Below are 18,345 nucleotides of genomic sequence, written 5' to 3' on the forward strand. Positions count from 1 at the left end.
TAAGTTCATAATTCGTAGCCCATTCTAATGCTTGAGTCAAAACGTCATCCTATTCTCTATCATCTCCTAAAAGTCTAAGCACTTGACATGCTTGTCAAAAAGATGGATACAAAATTTCATCAACAATTCTCAATTCTTCAAAACTCTTAGGTCTCTTAATTACATTTAGCAATATACGCGTATAAAATAATTCACCTACTGCTGGATAAATATATACCATTCTTCTTATAGATCTTCCACTTTATCTTCTTTTCATTTCATTTCAGTTTTATAGCAAACCTACTGAGTAGGAAAATATGTATATAACTATGTTCTAGCATTTTCATCCTCTCTGTTAATAGTCATCCATTCAGTGAACATAATCTTGTATACATCAGGTCTTTAAAATACTCTAAACAATTTTATAAAAAAAAAAACCATTATGCTCTCTTGGTAAATAAATAACTAGCCTTTGAACTGATGGTTTCCTATGATGAATTAGGAATTCAAACAATCTCTAACATGTTTCATAAGCAAAAAGATATCGACAATCTTAATACATTTTGATCTCATCAATACTTATAACTTTTTAGTGTTCATCATTCTTCCTTGACCATTGCTTGCTTGAAGAACTACTCTTGTTCTATCAGTACCTTTGTTGATATACTTGAATAAGTATGTAATAGCTTTTGTACGACTACAAACTTCTACATTAATATAAGCTTGATACTTGATAATGAAATCAACATTATGAGGTACAACAAAGCGATTATCTAGTTCAACACAAATTTTCACAACAATACACCTAAGATCTCTCCTTTTATAAATCAAAAATCCATTTTCTTTTATAATTGTTTCACCTTGAAATTGTTTTGAAAAATTTTTTTAACACTTTCCTTTTACCATACATGGAGCTCAGTTATTTGCTGCATTACACAGGCCATACATCATAAAATTACTAACAGTGTCATACCCTATTGGATCAAAAATATGATCAAGAATTTCAATTGAAATAATCTTATTTATAGCTTCTGAAGAATAACACTTATCATTTGGGTCAAGCAATAAAAGAATGTGGACATGTGAAAAAACTCATTTTTTAAATTCAACTGTGTTTGTCACTATAAAAAAAATAAGTAAAGTTAAATTGACTAATTTTTAAATAACAAACTAAAAAAATCAAATTAAAAACTGAAAAAGTAAACCTACCTCTAACAGCTTTGCCAAAATGATTATGCTTCATTAAATCATCAATCAAATGATGAACTTTAATTCTAAATAATCTGTATACAATATCTAGTCTATCCTTTACTTTTTGTCTAGGAATCAAACTTATGCTTCTTGAATTTTTACCCATTTAGCATTGCATGTAAAAGTTATAAACAAACATGGATACCTATAATATCTATAAATTGCCATAGCATCCTAATAATTTTAAAATAAATATCGAGGGCTTTCTGTGAAAGAAGTTGGTAGAACAACACGTTTTTCCATAGTATCCGCTTCTTCATCTCCTTTCTCCATACATCTTTTATTTCTTTGTATATATACCTCAATTACTTTTGATTTTGTTTGATATATTGAAGTCTCATTTCCTTAACACTACAATAAGTATATACAATGAATTATTGAAATAATCTATCTTCTTTCAATAGTGTATTCTTTTGTACAAATCGTTTTTAAATGACATAGGCATAATATTCTCATAAGGTAACTGTTTCTCTCTTAATCCTAGTCCTATTAGTAGGCTATGAATAAGAGAGACCAAGACTGAACTCGTATTCCCCATATGAAAATAACAATGGATACTGCATAGCCATAAATGAATGGTGCAAATCAAAAATACGTTTTAAACTTTTCGACCTTTGCTCAACAACGATATCTCTTTGCCTATCAAATTCTCTTATGTCACCAAAAATCAAACCAACAATTTCAGATGCAATAAGAGCACGATAATTCTGATCATACTCACTTCTACTACCAACTAATTTCAAATACATTAGAATATAATCAAAATCTACAAAACTATCTCTTGCCATCTTAAAAGACTTTATTATTTCTTTCTTTTCATCAAGCATCTTAATCAAACCATTAACAATTCCAGGGTTAACACTAGGATTTTTATCATTTCTTTTTAAAGCCATCATCCTATTTAACATTTCATTCTTTGTATCATAAATGTAAAGCTAAGCAAACCTTGGTCTTTGACCTAGAATAGGCAATAATGAACCAATTTGGTAATGATTCTGTCCACTAATTTTAAAAACATAAGGTTCTTGTGAATTATTAATAGAATCATCGATTTTACCTCATATTGAAATAAACTGAAACATCAAATTATAAACTCTCATTTTCTTCCTAAAACGAGCAACTTTAGCACTTCCATCATAGTCAAGCAGCTCATTTAAAAAACTTGGAATAGGTCTAAAAGAAGGCAATTTAACTATACCTTGTTTACAACAAAGAGAGAATATAGGATGAGATATTTTTTTTTGAAATATCAATTCTCTCTTCATACCATGTATATGCCCACAAAAAAGACAAACAGAATTAGGACCTCTAAAGCCATATGGTGTATAAAATCGTCTTATTAAAAAAACAAAACATGTAAGAATAAAGTTGTTACTCATCAACCGTTATTTTATTCTACACTATAATATTACCATATTGCTTATAATTCAATTCACTCACTCAAATGATCTATATTGTTGCCTTCAAACAGCCTTCCATTTGTTTTATTTGATTGATCAATAGTATTATTCAAAGTACCACCATAACCTTAATATAATAAAAGAAAAGTTTAACAAACATTAATAAAGATATAAAACAAACCAAAAACAAAAAAAGAAACTTATTATCAAAAAATATTTACCATGAAACCTTTGAAATGATTTAGAAAAATCAACAACTAATCTAGCATTTTCTTGATCCAAATCAAACATATTACAAGAATCACTTAGGTTAATATCCATAAATAAAGGCATAGGTAAATCACTGTCACCTACTTGTCTATTAAGATGTACTGAAGTACTTTCACCTACATTCACTCTAAAATTGCTATAACCAGCAAAATCATTATATCTATCTTATCTATTAATAAATGAAACAAAAGATGGATCACCTACTGAACACTTATAACAAACAGCGTTATTCACCATCATTTTCTACAATAAAATGTAATCTAATATGATTTACATTTTGATTAAACATATCAAAACTTAGCCTAGAAATATGATCAAAACACTGAACCATAATAAGATCAACAACATTATCACTGCTATTAACTTCAGTATGAACAACTCTTATACGAGAAGCAACATTATCAATTTCTCCAAACACAGCAGCACTTGTATTGTAACTGATTAAACTTTTTTGTCATCTCATTCTATTAGATCGAAGTATATTTAACTTTCTAAGTCTATTCATAGTCCATTAACTTCTAGAATCAATGAAAACAAGAACTTTATAAAGATTAGTCTCATCGATTTGTACTTTCATCATTCTCACATGTTTATTCTACTTAAACTTATTATGACTCACCATCTAATCTAATATAAAAACACCTTAAAAATAGTAAAAATTAAAAGATAGCCTAAAACCCTACAAAGAAAAACAAAAAATAATTACAAAAATTGAAATACAAACTACAAATAAAGCTCTTTTAACAATCAAACTTAATGATTAATTTAATAATTACAGTAATATCGGCGTTAACTCATATTTAATATTTAACATAATAATAATTAAAATAGTTTAGAAATCACAATTTTACAATTATACATCAAAGAATAAACATAACACTAAACAAAAGTAAATCGAAAATAACATCAAATCAAAAGTGAAAAAAGTTTAAAGAAAAGATGATTAAACCTCAACTTTAATATCCACTAATAGAATTTTGAAATCATCTTAAGATTATCAGATTTCTACAAACTACAAAAACATAACCAACATAAGAAAAAAAAGTATAAACACAAAACAAATTTCAAACTTAAATAATAATGACAGGAATTTGATTAATTATACAAAATAAAACAATCACTAATAGTAATAATGAATGACATAATCTGATACATGCAATTAATCAACCATATACCATAATAGAAAAATTGCATAAAAGAAAAAAAATAATACAACTGATTACACAAATCTATTAGAACACTACAAAAAAAACATCATATTCAAAATATAAAATCTGTTAAAAATACCCAAAAAAATACAAACTTTATAGACCATCAAATATTAAAAAAATAAAAATAAAATATTATATTATAAAAGCATTAGCATAATATCACAAACCATGCCTTTCAATAGAAAAACTCAAATAGAATACATTCGACTACCACTTTGTCAAAAGAAAACAATATGAAAGCAAACATTTATAGCAATAATTCAAGCATATATAATAATCAATCATCACCCAAACTAAAACAACCTTATACTCGCTTAAAACTCAGAGCCAACTAATTACACTAATATCAAACTTCTAATAATAGTTACAACATAAAAATGCAAAATAAAATCATCTCACCTTTGTTAAAAAAACACAAACTCTAACATCATTATGATAAAAACAACTATATTACGTCAGACCTAAACCTGACTATTTATGCAACTATAGTAATTAATCAATGTAAATACTATTGAAACAAATACCCAAAACATGCAAACTAACAACATAATAAATCTAAAATAACATAATCTAATACATGAAAAAAAAATCAATATAAATCAGTTAAATTATGCAAAAAAAATGTAAACCACTTAGAAAAAAAATACCTTAGAATTACAAACAAACCATCCTATTAGTATAACAACATTCATCATAGTTTATACAACTATATAACTTTATATCAACCACCAAAAACATAATAAAAAAAAAAAATAATATGTATTCAAAACTGACCTAACTACAATCTACTCAACCACTATCAATTTGATCAGGTTTCTAATATAGTAAAAACAAACTAACAAAAGAATTTAGAAGTAAATATAAATAAATACATAAAAATTTTAGATATATAAAGAATCTCTCGAATATGCACATACAATCATATAGAACAAACAAATCAAATATATAATAATCTTACTATTTGTAGACACTAGTTCAAAATAATATAATTAAACACCCAAAAAATACAAACAAAAAACGCAACAAATCTAAAATAACATAATAAACCACTTATAAAAGATTACCTCAAAATTACAAACAAAGCACTCATTATCAAAACAACATTCATCACCAACTACTAAAATCACAATAAAAATAGAAATAAAGTAACATGCATTCCAAAACCAAAACTAATTCAAATACTAAATACCAACAACAGCATAAACAAACCTTAATTGTTAACAACAAGAATCCTTGAATAAATGCAAAGTCAAAAAATTCCTACAAACCACAAAACCATTATTAAAATAAGAACAAAACTGTAAGAATACAAAAAAAAAAAAAAAAGCTCAATAAAATCAAACTAAAAACCACATATACTCCATTAATCACAAAATCAAGTACAAACTTAAGTAACAAACAAAACAACAATATAAAACAATTACAGAATCTTCTATACTATAATTAAATAGAAAATAATCTTTTAAAGCTTAATTTTAAATCAACTTTGGAATTTTTAAATCTTTTTCTAAACCTTAATTAATAACAACTTGCATAAACTTAATTCTACAAATCTAATAAATAAATCAAATAATAGTATTACTTTCAATAAAAACATCTAACACATGATCAATATCTTCAAAATGTAAATCATAAAGTCCAACTACCTGTAAGTCTCAAAACAAATATTAATAGTTCAAATTATATATAATCATTTAATTACAACCAAAACATTTAAATATTTAAAATTCAAAATCATTGCATAACAACAAAATCACATAAGATATCCACACTTACCTAACATCATAGACAAATTTCCAAATTTCACAAAAGTTTCTTCTTTTTATTGCATATCAAACACTTTATCTTATATAATCATAATCTATACAATCACCATCAATTTAAGTAAGTTTTAACTATAGTAAAAATAAACCAGAATTAGCAAACTAAAAGTAAATACCAAAAATTACATTGAACTTTTAGATATTTATAGTATTCCTTAGATATATACAAATGACAAAAAAAAACTCCTACCACGAATAAAATAAACACTCATAACCATTATAACAACAATCTAAAACTAATCCAAACACAATACTAAAACTCAAAAACCATAAAAATGACAACTTATACAATCCATGCAAAACAAAAATAATAAAACAAACAACACACATGCATACAAAAAAACAATAGAAAAATAACTTAAACAAATGATTAAAATATGACATAATTCTTCATACAAAAAAAACCCAAAAATAATTTAACAAACAAAACATAAAAACAAAATAAAAACACTCACCTTCCAACATAAACACAACTTTTATTATTAACCCTAAAAAAAAAAACCACAACTGAACCAAAAAACTTATCATGCATTAAAAAAAACAAAATGCACAAAAAAAAAAATCAAACATAAAAACAAAACTCACAAATCATAAAAACAACAATTTACATAATGCATAAAAAATAAAAACTATAAATCGCAAAATACCCATACCGATACCCAAAGATAAAAACATCAAAATTATTTGAATTTTGAGTTAACCTATTTGGAATTACTCTGTCCACAAAAAAGAAAACAAAAAATGAACATATGAAACATGAGACTAAATGAAGAAACCAACTTGGATGAAGAAAACAAATAAAAACAAAGAAAGTTTGATGCAATGAAAAACAAAAGAGAAGCGTGAAGCACACTACACACTAGCCTTAAAAACAACATCATCTCAAAATTTCAAAATAATCGAACAATCATATTATTTTTACATCGCTAATGTGATAAGGAGAAACATCAAAAGGGGACAATTTTTATATATTCTTATAAATTATAATACTCTCTTTTTTATGCATCATGATTATAATACTCTATTTTTTTATGCACCATATCTTGGTTAAGTTGTTAGATTCTTGTTCTAAAATGGAGAGACAAAAAGGGTTCGATTTTTGCAATAAGAACCAAGATTGTTAATATCCGGATAATGTTTTAATTTTTTAAGAAAAATGATAAATATCTATAACAATTATTTCGATATATTATTTTTTATTTTTTGATTTGGTACAAATATATTTATAAATATATATAAATTATATATATAATATTATTATTAATAATATGCAAAATAAATATGGAAAAAAAAGATTAAAATCGATATAAAACTTTAGTTTAGAAAAACAAAGTGTAAAAAACGAGTTGCTTTGCAAAATAAAAAGATGCGGCTGAAGTTTCAACTTTTAAGATTTTATTTTATTCTTTAATTTTATTAAGGTAAAAATAGAAAAAAAATAAAAAATAAGTCACAAAATTACAAATCATGTTTTACAGTCATTTATTGACTGACAAAGATATTATTTAATACTAAATTATGAAAAAATCATCATTAAATGTAAAGTATTCTAATATACAAAAAATGAGATTAACAACTTGATAAACACGCCAGCTGCATGATCTTAAATTTGCCTAGCGGAAGATTGCTGAACCGACTGGTGAGTCTATTCATGCAGCAGGATTTTGGAACTATAATTGTATATCACTTTAAGTGCTCCTCACTCGCCTTTCACTTTGACTTAGAGTCCATGAAAGCCCGAGCATTCAAGAGAGGAAGTATGGCCAAGGAATAGACCTCCTCCAGCTGTTAGGTTGAATGGTTGATAGATAGAAGGGATGGCAGAAAAGAGGGCTAAAACAGCAAATGATCTTATTGCACCACTTATGGTTGCTTGCCAGTTCCCAGAGTTGGGCTAGGAGGAGTAAAGGGAAAGATTCTGATGAAAATAATAACCAACTTAATGATACTAGGAATTTAACATTTTCTTTTCCTCCTTGGAGAACAACTGATAACAAAATACCAAGTTTTGGTAATATGTAATTAAGCTGCAAAACGGTAAGTTCGAACAGCAACTTTCAAAATCTAATTTTTCAAACTACAATTTTGCAAATCCAACCTCAATAAGCTTTGCTCCGATGAAATTGCAAAATCCTCAAGCCAATTGATCAAGAAAACATGAAGTTAATAGATCAATCTCTCTAGTAATTGCATTCTTTACACGTTGGTGAAATAACAGACAAGATAATGCTGATCTACTTCCATTTAAACCAGATAATGAATATCAATAACAATGCCAATTCTCACATAGATCCAGAAATATATAAATCTACACAAAGAAGTTGCTTCTAAGTAAGCAGCTTTTAAAAATCTCTGGCACATCACTGATCAATCGCTCTTGCCCTCCTGAGATTCAATCTCTTGCAAGTAATGTTCAGCTTCCAAGGCTGCCATGCACCCTGCATTGTTGCAAAACAGACGAAGTTCAAGTCAGCTAGATGAGAATAGGGAAAGAACTTAATGAAGCAGCATATGCATGTAATCTACATAAAGGCATAATTTTGCAGATTCAAAAGGAACCGGATTTCGGTTTGCCACATGAACTATTATCATGAAAAGTATACAAATAAAGCAACTGTAGATGAACTGGCCTAAAGCTTCAAACCCGTTTCCTTTTCATAATAGGTCTTGCAGGGTGGGTGGTGCAAGTACAGGAAAAAGGTTCGCCATTATTTATTTTATTTTCAAAAAGAACAATGTCATCATGTTTTGAAGAGTCTAAGTGAGGTTGAAGAGTTCTCCCACCCCTGACATTTTATTCATTTTTCTCATTTGTTTCAAGAGAAAAAGAAGTGAAGATTAACCTAAAGATGGACCGCACAACAAATTAATGTTTGATTAGATCGTATTCTAACATGTAAAATCATAAGTAAAAATCCATAACTCAGGTGATTGCTTCTTTTGCAATTTGGTGACAGTTTATTTAATGTAAGCAAGATTGATGACAATCAAAGAGTAACAGAAAACATGGAAGACAACAAACACGTGGAAAGAAAAGGACAAACCAGTGCCAGCAGCAGTAACAGCTTGTCTGTACTTCTTATCCTGGACATCTCCAGCAGCAAAAACGCCAAGAACACTGGTCTGAGTTGTACCTGGCTTAGTGAGAATGTAGCCATCTGAATCAAGCTGCAGCTGGCCTTCCAAGAACTTGGTGGCAGGCTCGTGCCCAATGGCAAAGAACAAACCAGAAACTTTCAAATCAGAAATCTCCCCGGTGAGCAGGTTCTTCAACTTGAGCCCTCCCAAAACCCCTCTCTCCCCATCCCCATAGGCCTCCACCACCACTGAATTCCATATCACCTCTATCTTAGGGTTCGAAACAGCCCTGCTCTGCATGATCTTTGATGCCCTAAACGTATCTCTCCTGTGAATGATATACACCTTGGAACCGTACTTGGTGAGGTAGGTGGATTCCTCCATGGCAGAGTCACCCCCACCAATCACTGCCAGGGGCTTGTTCTTGAAGATTGGGGCTGCCCCATCACACACCGCGCATGCTGAGATTCCTCTGTTCCAAAAGCCCACTGGCCCATCCCCTGACCCCGGGAAATTGAGCCGCTTCGCTACCGCCCCCGTGGCCACGATCAACGAGTCAGCTAGGATGGTTTTAGCATCGGTAAAGATCTTGAACGGAGATGACGAGAGGTCAACCTTGTTGACAGTTTCAGTGAAGATGGCGGTGCCGAAGCGGAGAGACTGATTGCGGCAGCCGTCCATAAGCTCCATGCCCAGGATGCCGTCTGGAAACCCTGGAAAGTTCTCCACGTCGGATGTGGTGGTTAGCTGGCCGCCAGGGGCTATGTCGTTAGCCATCCAGCCCTCAAAGAGGATGGGCTTGAGCTCAGCACGGGCGGCGTAGATGGCGGCGGTGTGGGCGGCGGGGCCGCTGCCGATGATGCAAACCTTGGTCCGGAGAGGAGAGTCCATGGCTGAAGAGGCGGAGTTGGAAAAAGATGATCCGGTGGTAGCTGCACCGGAGGTGGACGAAGGGCCTAACAAAGTGCGGGCCTTTCTCAGCAGAGTTTTGAGCCTACTAGGGTTACACCTGTATTTCATCTGGATTTTATTTCTTTTCTTTTACCTTTTAGGCGCGAAACATACTTGTAATTTTTATTTTTCTGCCATGTCTGTATAAGACTAATTGTCTATTATATGGCTTTGGCATTTGGAGGTTTATGTTGGTTTTTTTTTTTTTATAAAAAAATCAAAACAAATAAATTTTTTAATTTTTTAAATCAAAATAAAATATATTATATTTTATAATTTAAAATAGATAACTACAAATTATTGTCAAAATCCAAATTGCCAATTGCTTCCTTATCCTCTTATTCATATGCGACTTCTTGATGTCAGCTACTCTTGGGTTATTCCAGCCATTACTCGTGTTCAAGTGTTTAATCAAGCATATGCCGCCAACATCAAATGTTTAACTAAGTAAATGCTGCCAACAAATGTACGACTTATTAATAAAATATTAAGATTTAATTTCAAACTAAAGAAAAAAACAAACCATACGTTGAACAACCCATTTCAAGTTTCCTGCCCTTTTTCTGTGGCCATTTGAAGCCCATAATAGTAAGGTTCGGAATCTATGGTGAGGCCCAACAATTTTTGGGGGCCGATGTGAAAACTATACATAAATGGTCCAAATGGATTATCTCTGTCTAAATAGTTGAAAATTAGTCCACCTATCTATTAGTATTGTTCACATGATAATTAGTTTCATTGTACTGAGATTTGATCATTAGTTTCACTGTTAAGCACTAGTATCTTACAAAATAAAATAAATTAATTACGTGAAAGGCTGGCATTAACTAAGACATAGATAGTAAACTTCTATAAAGTCAAAAATATAATGGTGCAGGTGCCCCGTTTCCATTTGGCTTTTATGTTTAGTCAAACAAAGGCAATCGAGTTAGGTAGTAATTCAAAATACTAATTAGAATCTTCAAATTCAATTCATACCTACGACTCTGAAACTTCCAATCCTTTTATACGAAAATGGAGGGAGTAGTAGAATAAGAGAAAAATTAGGCCATGTCTCTCTATTTGATCGACCAAAACCCTTTTTTATAAGAAACAAATTCACAGGCATCAAGATATTAGATATATACTGGTACAAATATAGACAGGAGGGTGGTGACTAAGACTAATTATAATAGAACCAATTAGATCAAATCACAGACAAATTAATTTAAGGAACTTAATTAATCGCTTGTGATAATTATCTTTGGCAGGCACCCACTGGTACAGGTTGCTTCTGATCCACGGAAAGAGAAGAGCGTTTGATGAACTCCAAGCAGTCTGCAATGGCCTCTGAATAAAAAGAATTAGAGCGCCTCAACCTGCTGTTCGGTAAAGGTAGTTCCTTCGGCATCACCAGACTACTCCTGCTGCTTCTGCCCCTGCTGCTGTTATTTCTCTTCATCGTATTGCTGCTTCCATTCATAACCATTTTCCTAATTATCAATCGCAAACCTCGCCCATATGATGATCTCCATCTGCTCAATTGCCTGAACAAAAAAAAGAACCTTGCCCGTAGCCCTTGAACAGAAAATTTTCTGGGAATATTGAGCCTGAACCCTTTGCTTCCGCGGCATCTACTCCCAACCCTGTTGTAGCTCATATGACTACTCATGTTTCTGACCAGGCTAATTTGAACCCAAAAAACCTATGCCCTGTTACTCGGGAAGCCTTAAGTATATAATGGGTGGGAGGAGGACTTTTTGGAAAGTGAGGTAGTGGTATGGAAGGAAGAAATGAAGGAAGGAAAGGGAAACCAATGGTAGCTTTTTGGGGTATGTTGGACTTTAGCAGAAATATAATGCGGAAGCAGGGTATTGTAAAACGTGGCTATCACCAGATCATGCATATATTATATATATATATATATATATATATATAATATTAAGGTGAGGAGGTTTTGTTAATTGGTAGATTAAGCAGGGCAGTTGCCGTTGAGGGCAAGAAGAAAATAAAATTAGAAAAGCCAAAAGAAAAAGAAATACAGGTGTCTGCTTTCATAATTCAGAATTTTTTTTTTTAAATTCAGAATTCAGATTATTAGGTGGGTGTGATTGAATTTTGAAGCGGAAGCGGTCCAATTACAAACACGAAAATAGCCTATGCATATGGAATAGACTTACCACTCCGTTAAATAAATTACGGTGCGAAATATGTGGTTTTCCTCTTTTTGACTTGTGATTATGTCCTTTTCTACTTACTGCATTTGCATGTATAGGAAATTGCCGCTGTCTGACATGTTAACTTGTTATTACAATGTTAGCATAATTTTAATTATAATTTTATTGAAATTAAAAAAATTTTAACACATTTTTATTTGGAAACTTTTTTTAACAGTTTATTAACAATTTACGTGACTTTTGGTGGTTGTGTTAGATAGTATCAATGTGACCTGCAAGCGCTAAATTGTTATTAAGTTACAAACTCACAAAAGTTAATCTAACTTTGTTCAAATTCAGATGTATACTGGCCTGGCGCAAATTGCAATGCTAGCGTTAAGATCAGACCGTCAATTGTCAGCGTTTTCATTAGGGGAAAAATTTTCAAGTGAAAAGTAGAAAATAAGAATGTCGCTGGGTCTGAGTTGGAATCCATTTTGATATTAAAATATTATTTTTTATTAAATTCAAATTATATATTCATAAATTATAATTCATTTAATTTAAAAATAATTTAATAATTTTAATTTAATATAATATTTATAAAATATTATTTTTAATATAAATTATATCTTAATTATATATAACTATAATATTCTTATTAAATTAATATTTTAAATTAAAATATTAAATAATAATTTTATTAATATAATAAATATAAAATTAAAATTAAATAAATAATAAGAAAATTTTATATGTCTGAATCGAATCGAACGGAGATGAAACAACATAAAACGTAACTTTCACCTGAACTTGACTTTAAAGAAAAAAAAAAAACCCAACTTACCTGCAATCTAATTTTTCATTTTAAAAAAATCCAACTCTATCATGACCGATAAAAATCCATCTATTTTCTCATAGACACAAATTATTGGAAAAAGAAAAGCACAAATTAGGTCAGCAACGTTGGCCATCAACTATTATTATGGTCTAGAGATCATAGTAAATTAAAGCACGCGGTAGAGAGATGACATGGCACTTTGACTCCCATAGCCCCAATCATTCATTTCTGACTTCATAGCATACAACTAGGAATCCATTTTCCTTTCCTCCGATTTAGTACTGGAATAATAATAAGCACAGGCACTCCCACGTTTGAATTTCTCTGAAATAATAAAAAGCATCTTGGAATCTAATAATAAATCTATAATATAATAATATATTATATAAAAAATAAAAAAATTAAATGGATTTAAATTTTAATTATAATTATATATAAATTTAATAAAATAAAATAATATTTTATATTATTATATCGATATAAATTTTGATACATAATTTTTATATAAAATATGAATACAATAATTTTAATATTTTATATAACGTGAATACAAGAATTATCTAATCTATTCAGTGAAAATTAACAACATAACAGTAAAATGCATAAAGGAATTCAAATTTCCAAAGATTTTTAGATCTTAAATTTTCACGGGCCTAAATATATTTAGGGGCTTTCAAGGTAATTTAGTCTTTTGGATGATTGGGGAACTTTTGTTTTTTTGTCAGTTTGACATGGCAAAGCCGTTGCAAGAGAAGCTTTTCCTATCTGTGGACGAGATTCTGGAATTTGCATCTGTCGGTATTGCTAACGTGGACAACCGCCTTGTTCCATATTCATCCCACTTGACAATAGTTTTGTTATTGGAAGCAGCAAGGCCAAATAAGCCCACACTTACATCCAGAGAAATGAACGAAACCAAACTCTCTCGCGAAAAGGAGGAAGAACTGCGGCGAAATATAAAGAAAATAAAGGATTCACATGTGATCAGTGGGAATACTCCAGTACATAACTTAGATGCAGCTTCGCAAAGAAAAACAGTCTCATGTTGAGACTCTCTTTTGAGGACCTCATATGGAATCTATGAACACCAATTCTTTGAGCAAGCAGAACGGAGTATGGAGATGGATACTGATGAAGATATCCAAGACCAGGAGAAAGAAGGGGCATCAAAAGAAGTCAATATCACACTAAGGAAGAGAAAAGAAGAACCAAATCTAAGTGGGCCAAGACACTAATAGTAAAAGTTTTTGTAAGAAATGTTGGCTACCAATACCTGATCCTTAAGCTGAAGCAAATATGGAAAACGCAAGGTAAGTTTATTGCAATTAATCTAGGAAATGATTACTTTCTGATTAAGTTCCAGAACCTTGAGTATTATGGCTATGTATTAAAGGAGGGACCCTGGTTTATGGGAAATCACTTCCTTGCCATTCGAAAATGGATACCAAACTTAAGAGCTTCAGAACTTCCTTTTTTTTTTTTCTGTGGCTATATTGGCTAGACTCCCAAAGTTGCCTATTGAATATTAAGATATGGAGATCCTGACCAAGATAGACAAACACATAAGAGCAGTACTCAGAGTGGATAGTCACACAATTTTTGAAGAAAAAAGGAAGTTTGCACGCTTATGTGTCCAAGTTAACCTCGGCAAGCCATTGAAGAGGTTCATTACTGTAGAAAGCATAAAACAAGCAATCATCTATAAAGGGATTGGTATGCTATGTTTACTTTGTAGAAATATTGGTCATAAGAAGGAAACTTGTCCGAAAAGGCCATCGATTACTCCAATGCAACAGTAGGTAGGGGATGAAATACAGTCACAACAGTCTAGACTAATACACATGGAGGAGAAACAAGAAAACCAGAATGAGTACGGTCCTTGGATGTTGGTCCAAAGTAAGAAGGCAAAACAAAAACCAAGGTCAATGCAACAAAAAAAGACAACCTGCTAGATAGAAGTTCCAAGATCATGGAAAAGATACACAGTCAAGAAGGAAGCACAAATAGCCTTTCCACCCAGAAAAAAGATTCTCTAACACAGTATCAGCAAGATTTGGTACCAGGTATACAGCGTACGTCACTATCAAATTTTGAAATTTGAGTCTTCACAGCCTGACAGGGACCAACAAGAGAAAAGCTTGACATTAATTAATATGAGCTGCAAGGAAAGCGAGGATAAAGAGAAATGTGGAACAACGTCCAGAGCAAGTGAAGGTAAAAATCCCGTAAGCATGACCAGTGACCAGAGAAACTCACGTAAAAGCAACATTGCCAATTACGTGAAAATTAACCTCCTCATGAAGGAGGCCATGCAGGTGGATAAGATAGAACCTCAAAAAGAGACGTGCATGACAGCAACCAAAAGGAACTAGGATCCTGTTGTGGGTAAACAACAAGACCAAAAGACACTGATTTCGTTAGAGGTTGAGCAACTGAGTCACCATGTCCACTGCTTCAAACCATTGACGCTTCAAGAAGCCAAAATTCAAGGGCCTTAATGCCAACCAAAGAATGAAAATATGCATGAATAGAACAATGAAAAGAGAAAGGATGCAACCAATAAACTGCAAGATCTCCTCAAAAGCTTCAACAACTTTTCCTTTGGCCTACTTGGGCATGGACCACGATCCCTTACGCCAAGCCCTGAATGAAATTGGGGAGAAGGATGGCTTCGCAAATCCAATTCATCAAGCGATAGAAGATATCCAAGAGCAATAAGCAGCAATATGACAAGTAATGACACTGATTCTTTCAAGATTATGGGCCACTCCATCAATATTGATTTTACCACCTTCTATTTTGCCATTTCCACATCCAACCTCACACTTATTCGGAATGCTAGCCTCTTCAAGCCAGCAGAGTCCAATGAGCGCACAAGTAATTTCGCAATGGATAATGGAGACACCGTAGCACCTCTCTTAGAGAGGGCCTTAGAAATCCACATAAAGAACACCCAAGTTTCGGTGGTCAAACTTGTAGTGGACAAGGCTATTCACCATTAATTTCAAGATTTATGCGAGCTTACTTGCGGTATAAGGCTTGGAAACCCTACTTTACAAGGTGGAAATCATTGCAAGAGGGGTTGGCAAACACAAAAGATCGGAACACACACTTGTTCACGAAGTTACCAAAATCCCCAACCTTTCTTGACCTTATGTCTATCCTCATATGGAACAATTAAGGGGCTAGACACACTGACTTTGTGAAAACTGCTAGAAATTTGGCAAACTATCACCAACCACAATCATGGTAATTACCGATACAAAGGTAAGAAGATGAGATGTCTGTCATATTATCGACGACCTACCTTTCGATGCTTGTAAAGATATTGAGGTATACCAAGAGAGATATGGATGCTGTGAAGATCAGACATGGTGACAGTGAATAAACTTTGCCAAATCGAGCAAGAAATCCATGCATCAGTGAAGGTAATTTCTTCTAACTGCTCTTGGCTTTTTTTAGCTATTTATGCTAGCCCTAAACTAAAAGAAAGAAAAATTCTAGGAGATAATCTAGAAACTATTGCTTCTAAACATAACTTACCTTGGCTTTTAGCGGGGGATTTTAATGAAGTTTTATCTTTTGATGAAAAGAAATGAGGCTTACCTGTTTCATCTAGCAAATTACGTGAATTTCATGCATGCTTCAATAATTGTAACCTATTTGACCTTGGTTAAAGGTCCTAAGTTCACATGGTCTAACTTAAGGAATATTCAACAACTCATCCAAGAAAAAATCAACCATGTGATGGCCAACCTAACATGGAAGCTCCTGTATCTGGAGTCATTTGTTACTCATCTTCCTAGAGTGAAAACCAACTACTGCCTAGTTATTATAGTCCTAAAAGGCAACCAACTTGATTTTGGTCCTAAGCTATTCAGGTTTCAAAGAATATGGCTGGAGCACCTAGATTTCCACAATGTCCTTTTAAACTATTAGGGTCCAAATAACCAGAAAATAAGTTAGACTATCAAGTCGTTTACTACCTACCTTAAAGACTGGAATAAGGAAACTTTTGGAAACATATTTCATAGGTAAAGAAAAACCATGGTCAGGCTTGAAAGTATTGAGAAAGCTTTGAACATGAGAACGAATGAGTATTTGTTAAAGCTTCAAAATACCTTGATACGGGAGAATCAAGAGATCTTTAAGCACGAAAAACTCTTATGGGTAATGAAGTCGATAGTAAATTGGATAATTGAAAGGGAACACAACACAAGGTTCTTTCATCTCACAACCTTGGTTGGATGTTCAAAGAACAAAATTGATGGATTATATGATCCCAATAGCACCTAGGTCTCGGGCGAGAGGGCCTCAGAACCATCATAATGGACCACTTCAGAGAATTTTAGACAGATGGAGATGAGAATGATTAACTATAGTGAATTCAAATGGGTAGCTATCATTAACGATGAGGCATATCAACTTCAAGCCCTGCTCACTGAAAACGAGATTAAAAAATCTATTTGGTGCCGAAAGCCAATCAAAGCTCCCGGTCCAAATGGGCTCCATCCTTTTTTTCTTTCAACACTGCTGGTCCAATGTCAAGCATAAAGTTTGTGAAACAATCATGGATGTCTTCAAAAGTGGTAAAACACAAGAAGGAATGCATAGCACTTTGATCACCCTAATCCCAAAAAGCCATGCACCCGCTTCTATTAACCACTTCAGGTTTGTAAGAGTTCTTAACACCACTTCTAAGATCGTGATAAAAATTTTGGTCTAAAGATTGAAGCCCTTCTTTGGCAAACTTATTTCCCCACTTCAAGGAAGCTTTATCCCAAGAAGACATGCGGTAGACAGTGTCATTATAGTCTAAGAAATGCTATGGGAATATGATTTTAAAACTTGACCTCGAGAAGACTTATGATCGATTGGAATAGAGGTTTATTACGAACGTTCTCACGTATTGCAATTAACCTGAGAAGTGGATTACCTCAATCATGGATTATATCACATTTTCAAGCCTAGCAATTCTGGTGAATGGTGGCAGGCTGGATAATTTCCACCCTTTAAGAGGAATCCGACAAGGGGACACATTGTCCTCTTATATTTTTATCTTATGTATGGAATATTTCAATCTTCATATTCAAAATGCTAGTGCCAAAGAAAGATGGTGTCCCATAAAGGTCTTTAGAGGAGGAACGTAACTATCTCACCTATTCTTTACAGACGGTGTTATCCTTTTCACCAGAGCTGTCAAGAAATCAACAAGTGCCGTTAAGAAGGTACTGGACATCTTTATGAAAAAGTTAGGATAAAGAATCAATTTGGAGATATCAATAATATTGTTCTCAAACAACACTAAGACTGAAAGAAAGGAGCGGATCATTCATTCCCTTAACATTAGAAATAAAGAAGCCATAGGGAAGTATGTGGGCTTCCCTATGCACAATAAAAGAATGA

General features: G+C 32.2%; 1 protein-coding gene across 1 annotated transcript; it reads right to left on the reverse strand.

Annotated features, from left to right (window-relative positions):
- Positions 1-8,141: 8,141 nt before the first annotated feature.
- On the reverse strand, positions 8,142-10,156 carry LOC111292428 (thioredoxin reductase NTRB-like). Its single transcript, XM_022884816.2, has 2 exons — positions 8,979-10,156; positions 8,142-8,372 (listed from the first exon to the last, which is right to left on the reverse strand). The coding sequence occupies exons 1-2, from the start codon at positions 10,030-10,032 to the stop codon at positions 8,302-8,304; spliced, it is 1,125 nt and encodes a 374-aa protein (XP_022740551.2). The 5' UTR covers positions 10,033-10,156; the 3' UTR covers positions 8,142-8,301.
- Between the last annotated feature and the right edge of the window lie 8,189 nt (positions 10,157-18,345).

The sequence above is a fragment of the Durio zibethinus genome, chromosome 10, assembly GCF_047325235.1.
Source record: "Durio zibethinus cultivar Kanyao isolate XHJ-2024 chromosome 10, ASM4732523v1, whole genome shotgun sequence".
NCBI classification, from domain to species: domain Eukaryota; kingdom Viridiplantae; phylum Streptophyta; class Magnoliopsida; order Malvales; family Malvaceae; genus Durio; species Durio zibethinus.

Bases quoted from the DNA above. Each gene is read 5' to 3' on its own strand.
- LOC111292428 (XM_022884816.2), bottom strand. From the start codon at position 10,032: ATGAAATACAGGTGTAACCCTAGTAGGCTCAAAACTCTGCTGAGAAAG. The intron at 8,373-8,978 runs GTTTGTCCTTTT...GCAACAATGCAG, and splicing joins TGTTACTGCTGCTGGCACTG to GGTGCATGGCAGCCTTGGAA.